The sequence below is a fragment of the Scardinius erythrophthalmus genome, assembly GCF_964197995.2.
Source record: "Scardinius erythrophthalmus genome assembly, chromosome: 25".
In the NCBI taxonomy this organism is placed as follows: domain Eukaryota; kingdom Metazoa; phylum Chordata; class Actinopteri; order Cypriniformes; family Leuciscidae; genus Scardinius; species Scardinius erythrophthalmus.
This window is the reverse complement of record NC_138245.1, coordinates 31,145,392-31,152,565: the sequence shown is the minus strand read 5'-3', so window position 1 is coordinate 31,152,565 and position 7,174 is coordinate 31,145,392. Positions and strand designations below refer to the sequence as shown.

The 7,174-nt window shown below is 42.0% G+C and overlaps 1 protein-coding gene across 2 annotated transcripts in view; it reads right to left on the bottom strand.

The window, feature by feature from the left end:
• Positions 1-1,092: 1,092 nt before the first annotated feature.
• The window catches only part of sptbn1 (spectrin, beta, non-erythrocytic 1), a 115,268-nt gene continuing 109,186 nt past the window's right edge, over positions 1,093-7,174 (bottom strand). For both annotated transcript variants that reach the window (XM_081358344.1, XM_081358345.1), the window contains 2 exons: positions 7,173-7,174; positions 1,093-2,584 (listed from right to left, as the gene is read on the bottom strand). The exon at positions 7,173-7,174 is cut by the window's right edge and continues 41 nt beyond it. In XM_081358344.1, the coding sequence (XP_081214470.1) occupies positions 2,354-2,584; positions 7,173-7,174 (233 nt within the window). In that variant the 3' untranslated portion in view covers positions 1,093-2,353. The remainder of the gene's footprint in view (positions 2,585-7,172) is intronic.

Sequence of the window (7,174 nt, the reverse complement as noted above, 5' to 3'; positions counted from 1 at the left end):
TTTCAGTTCTTCATCTTTATGATGATTTATTTATCTGCATCTGCATGTGTTTTAAAGCCACATCAGTCTGAAAATCACCTGCACAGAAAGCTGGATGAGTATTAAAGTAAGTTCTCTTTCACTCGTATTGCGCTTAAACTGTCAAATACACACACGATTATATCAAAAACACACAAAGTTCACAAAAACACAGTTGGTTATGTCTGTGAACATTAACAGCAGGGAAAGAAATCACATGTGTATATTAGATCTGTGTATTAAAGTGATAATCGCGTAACTACGAATATATATGCTGTTAATATGACTAAAGAAAAACTGAAAATATCTCACTGCTCTTGACTGAATAACTTTAGGAGCTTTAATAAGAACACATTTCTTACTTGAATGCTCTGCCGAGGAGATAAACACGGATTGTGTACAGCTGTACACACGCCTCCACTGGGGGCGGGGTCTATAATAGGGCGGAGTCTGCCGGCAGTTGTGGGCGGGGCTTAATCATTTGTGTCAGAAAAGCTACAATCTCCAATTGGCTAATTCTGAGACACTGCTTATGATTTATGGGGATTAAAAGAAGAGGAGTGGGTGGATTTTCACTATGACCTTATGTAGCCCCGCCCCTTTTCAGCGCTGCGCTCGTTGTCTTTTGACTTCCGGTCTGTATTTTCACAGCGATCTTGCATATTTATGAATGAACGGCTCGTTTTAAAATCTACTGACATTTGTTTAGTCATCTGCTTTAAACATTACAATCCTCATGATAACTTTAGTTAACTTTACATTAAGTAAATCCACTTCAAAAGCTAATTACTCCTGGACAGCAATGCCATAGAGATATACAGAGCAACCGCAAAAACGGAAGTTCAAAGACAATATTATCAAGATGGCGGCGCCCTCGTTTCTCTGGTGCATAAGGTCTATGAGGTGGTTGTTTTCACATAGCCGACACACATTTATGTTCAAACACCATGTAAAAGTGAATTTTGCATAATAGTTTGCATAAATCTAGCTAAATAAACAAACACACACACACACACACACACACACACACACACACACACACACACACACAACAGATGAGTCGAAAGATAAGAGTAATGTTTAAAAGCATTTAATGACATCGCACATATTTAACAGGGCAGGGGGTTAAAGTCTACAGGTGCAGTTTCATACATCTGAGCGTCGGGTTTCTATACGCGCTCAGGACGCCCGATTTCATTCCTAGTATGATGCTTTTGATTGTGCAGTAGATGAAAATTACAATAGATACAGTGACGGAGGGGATGCGCACTATGTATCAAAGAGCAGGAGAAGAGCGGGATGAAGCCATAACGAGAAAACAAAGAGAAAAGATAATGCTCAGTGCTATAGCCCACAAGCAAGTAACCGTATTCATATTTTTTTGTTCTTTTTTTACTTTTTTGTTGTTGTTGTTGTTGTTGTTGGAGTAACTTTACCTTTTTACCAGTAAATGTTCCACTGTTCACTTAACATTGATGCTTTAAAGTGTTTATAATACATCTAATTATTTTTATACTCTGTACTAGAATTATTTGAAACATATATTATGATAAAACCCAAGAGCAATGACAATTAACAAACGAAAAGGAATAAAAACTGATTCAGGTTACTAGTCCTCTGTATATATAGCAAACATTCTTACAGTTCGGTGCGACGCACCTTGATCTGGTTGAATCGAGTTAGTCTACTTTCATATTAGCAAGTATCTGTTTTATCAGCTTATAATCGTTAAAAGGCAAATCTGACGAAACTTGGCATAGCTATTTCAGCGCAACAATCCGTTAACGTGGAATCATGGAATCGCTTCGAAGCGTCACTGTCTTGTTCCCTAACAACAAAGAGAGATTCGTCGTCTCTCCAAGACAGCCTCACAAAATTGAGGAAAATGTTTTAAATATCCAGACCCCTCAATGACACACATTACAAAAACCAGAGAGAGCAAGATTCAGGATTTGAAAATCAACCACAATAGAAACAAAAAAAAAGCGTAAAAAAACACATCTGGTCCTTTAAAACTTCCGAATCGGGATTGGAATCGGGAACGTTCCCGATTCGCGACACACTCTAGGCTAGAAACGACCTTGTTTTGGGTTAGACATCTCGATTTTTTCCTTTCTTTTTGTACAACTTTGGAACCCAATTGGTGGGGTGTCAGGCACAGAGTGTGGCGTCTTCATGAGCATTGCATGCTGGGATATCACTGGAGGTGGGCAGACAGAAAGGAAATGGGAAATGACAGAGAATCGAAACGAGAAGAAGAAGAATAAGAAGAAGTTGAAAGAATGAAGGAAATGAGAGAATCGAATGTTTCCGTTGCAGGGGAACAGACTGACGTCTACTGCTTCTTCTTGCTGAAGAGACTGAAGCGCTTCTCTTTGTCCTTCTCCTTGTCTTTCTCGCGTTTGCCGGGGCTGGATTCGGTCGTCATGGTGACGGTTGCCGGGAGTGTGTGTGCGCGGCTGGAGGCGGGCGTGCTCTGGTTGCTAGGCGTGATCTCAGATTTCTCGGAGGACGAGGAGACGCTGCCGGCGTTCTGGATGGCCTGAATCCATGTGTTCATCTCCTCCTTCAAACGTCACACACACACACACACACACAGTTAATTCACGTTCAGAAAACGGTAAAATACATGTATTTGCTGTAAAGTCTGCTGTAATGTTACAGGTGTCAGACATGAACTTATTTATATTTGCCCACTGATTTACAGAGGAAGAGAGCAAACGTTTCTCAAGTCGTAGAATATCAGTGTGTAAACCAGAGTAATGCATAAAAATAAAATAAAAACTGAATGAGTTACTCAAATTATTACTTGAATACTTTTATAATATTAATGAATTAATATTAATCTATCTATTGTTCCATCTATCTATCTATCTATCTATCTATCTATCTATCTATCTATCTATCTATCTATCTATCTATCTATCTATCTATCTATCTATCTATCTATCTATCTATCGTTCATCCATCTATCTATCTCTCTATCAATCTGTCTATCTCTCTATCGTTCATCCATCTATCTATCTATCTATCTATCTATCTATCTATCTATCTATCTATCTATCTATCTATCTATCTATCTATCTGTCTATCTGTCTATCGTTCATCCATCTATCTATCTATCTATCTATCTATCTATCTATCTATCTATCTATCTATCTATCTATCTATCTATCTATCTATCTATCTATCTATCTATCTATCTATCTATCTATCTATCTATCTATCTATCTATCTGTCTATCGTTCATCCATCTATCTATCTATCTATCTATCTATCTATCTATCTATCTATCTATCTATCTATCTATCTATCTATCTATCTATCTATCTTTCTATCTATCTATCTATCTATCTATCTATCTATCTATCTATCTCTCTATCTATCTATCTATCTATCTATCTGTCTATCTGTCTATCGTTCATCCATCTATCTATCTCTCTATCTATCTGTTTATCTGTCTATCGTTCATTCATCTATCTATCTAAGATAAGATAAGATAAGATAAGATAAGATAAGAAAAACCTTTATTTGTCCCACAATGGGGAAATTACGGTTTGCAACAGTAGAGACAGGACAGAAATAGATAATATACAATTAGAAGATCAGGGCACATAAGTCAGGTATAGCACACTATATGGAACATGTAATGTAAATATAAATATAAAAATAAAAATAATAAAATAAAATAAAATAGTCCAAAGTCAACAGCGTTCGTTGTACAGTCTGACGGCCGCTGGTAGGAAAGACCTGCGGTATCTCTCCCTCACACAGCGGGGATGGCGCAGCCTGTCACTGAAGTTACTCTCCAGGGTTGACAGAGTATAGTGCAATGGGTGGGACTCATGGGTCAGCATAGCTGTCAATTTAGCCAGGATCCTTCTGTCTCCTACCTCTCTCACTGAGTCCAGCGGACAGCCCAGGACAGAGCTAGATTTCTTAATCACCTTGTCCAACTTTTTTATGTCCCTCTCAGTAATGCTGCTGCTCCAGCAAGCCACAGCATAGAGGATGGCTGACGCCACCACAGAGTCATAAAAAGTCTTAAGAAGAGGCCCTGTCACTCCAAAGGACCTCAGCCTCCTCAGGAAGTACAGCCTGCTATGACCCCTCTTATACAGAGCATTAGTGTTATGAGTCCAGTCCAGCTTGTTATTTAAGTGAACACCCAGGTACTTATAAGTGTCCACTCTATCAATATCCCTTCCCTGGATGTTCACCAAGGGGGGGAGAGCAGGCCGCCGTCTGCGAAAGTCGACCACCATCTCCCTGGTCTTCCCCGCGTTGATCCGGAGGTGATTTAGCTGACACCAGTCCACAAAGTTCTGTATCAGTCCTCTGTACTCTGCATCATCATCCTCAGTGATGAGGCCAACAATGGCAGAGTCATCAGAGAACTTCTGCAGTACACATCTGTCCGAGTTGTGTCTGAAGTCTGCCGTATAGAGGGTGAAGAGGAAGGGGGCCAGCACAGTTCCCTGGGGGACACCCGTACTACACATGAGATGGTCAGACACGCCGTCACGTGCTCTCACAAACTGTGGCCGGTTCGTGAGATAGTTCAAAACCCACTGTGACAGCAGGTGGTCCACACCAGTCCTCTCCAGCTTGTCCTTCAGAAGCATCGGCTGGATGGTATTAAAAGCGCTCGAGAAATCAAAAAACATGATTCTTACAGTGCTGCCGGGCTTTTCCAGGTGGGCGAGGGCATGATGCTGCAGAAAGATTACAGCGTCCTCCACCCCGATGTTGGGCCTGTAGGCAAACTGTAGTGGGTCCATAGAGGGGCCCACTGTGGAGCGGAGATGTTGCAGGACCAATCTCTCCAGCGTCTTCATCAGGTGTGATGTAAGAGCCACTGGCCTGAAGCTGTTGAGATCTTTAGGGTGCGATGTTTTTGGCACCGGTACCACACAGGACGTTTTCCACAACTGTGGTACCACTCCCAGTTTCAGGCTCAGGTTGAAGATCCTCTCCATAACTCCGCTCAGCTGGTCTGCACAGGACTTCAGGAGCCTGGAGCTGATACCATCAGGACCTGCTGCTTTCCTCCCCTTGATTTTCCTTAGCACCTGTCTCACCTGTACTGCTGTAAAGGACAGGGGTAGGCAGGGCGGATCATTGCTAGGGATGTAAGAAAGTCCATCTTGTCCCGGTGGTGTGGGGATGAGATGCAGTTGTGTGGGGGGAGGTGTGGGGGGAGGCGTGGGGGGAGGGATGACTGGCTGATCAAACCTGTTGAAGTGATGGTTCAGATCATTCAGCCACTTAAGGTCCCCCTCGACCTGTGTGGAGGGTGATTTAAAACCTGAGATGGTCTTCAAGCTACTCCACCCCCCCCTAATGTCTCTCTGTTCCAGCTGTCTATTTAGCTTTCTCTTGAAACAGGCCTTCCCCTCTCTGATCTTCCTCCTCAGCCTCTTCTGTACAACTTCAGCTCAGCTTTGTCCCCCAATCTAAAAACTCTCCTCTTCTCCTTTAAGAGAGCTTTAATATCAGGGGTAATCCACGGCTTGTTGTTTGAGAAGCACCGTACCGTCCTGGTGGACACAGTGTTCTCGTAGCAAAAATTAATATAGTCCGTAATACAGTCTGTAAGTGCGTTGATATCCTCCCCATGTGGGTCACAGAGCTCTGACCACATAGTGGTATCAAAACAGTGTTTAAGAGCCTCCTCACTCTCTGCAGTCCAGCTCCTCACTGTTCGTGGCACCACAGGCTCCCTGTATACAATAGGCGTATACACCGGCTGAAGATGGACCATATTGTGATCAGCTTTCTCTATGGGGGGGAGGGGAGTCACAATGTATGCCTCCTTGATGTTAGCAAAAAGCAAGTCCAATGTTTTATTGTCTCTGGTTGGGCAGGTGACATACTGGGTGAATGTGGACAGCACAGATGAGGGAGAAACATGATTAAAATCTCCAGAGATCAGGAAGAGGACATGTGGATGCTGTGTCTGGAGCCTGTTGGTGACTGAGTACAGGACATCCGTTGCTGTCTCAGCATGTGCAGAAGGAGGCACGTACACTGCTATCACAATGACATGTGAAAACTCACGTGGCAGATAATATGGTCGCATGCTAACAGCAAACAATTCAATGTCCCGACTACAGAATCGCTCCTTAATCGTGCAATGTTTAGGTTTACACCATCTTTCATTCACATACACAGCCAGACCTCCTCCACGCTTCTTACCGCTGTCAGCCGTCCTGTCCGCTCGTAGGAGATGAAAATTATCCATGATAACAGCAGAATCCGGGATGTTTGTTGTCAGCCAGCTCTCAGAAAAGATAAGTAAGCAGCTGTCCTTATACTCTCGCTGATATCGTGTTAGCGCTGAGAGCTCATCTGTCTTATTAGAAATGGACCTGAGATTACCCATAGTGACAGAGGGGACTGCAGGTCTAAAACGCCTTTTCTTCTCTCGAAGTTTCTTTCCAGCATGACATCCTCGGCGAGTCCTGTATAACAACTCCGGGGGTATCACATGTCTGTCTCTGATGATCTCCGCTGCGCGCCGCAGCGCTAACAGCTGATGCCGTATGTAAACAATGCGTGTCCCAACTCCGACAGTCATTGTTCCATAAATGGGTAAAAAGTGCTATAATCCTAAAACGTATGTAAGTCCAAAGAAAGTTAACATTAAAAAGTCTCTACAAAATAATTTACAAAAGAAAACATAAAAAGAAAAGAAACGAGAGAAGAAAGGAGGAAGTGTTGCAACCAGCTGCTACTTCCTGCAGCGCCGGATATCTTATATCTATCTATCTATCTATCTATCTCTCTTTCTATCTATCTATCTATCTATCTATCTCTCTTTCTATCTATCTATCTATCTATCTATCTATCTATCTATCTATCTATCTATCTATCTATCTATCTGTCTATCGTTCATCCATCTACCTATCTATCTATCTATCTATCTATCTATCTATCTATCTATCTATCTATCTATCTATCTATCTATCTATCTATCTATCTATCTATCTATCTATCTATCTATCTATCCATCTAAAGCCTGTAATCATGGCTTTAATTCATTGGTTAATGTTGTCGTGTGAAGGTTGAGTTTCTCATGAGCCACAGAAGTGAACCGTGTACTCTGATGGTGTAATACTACAGTGAGTGATTCATAATAAAAGCAGACTTACAT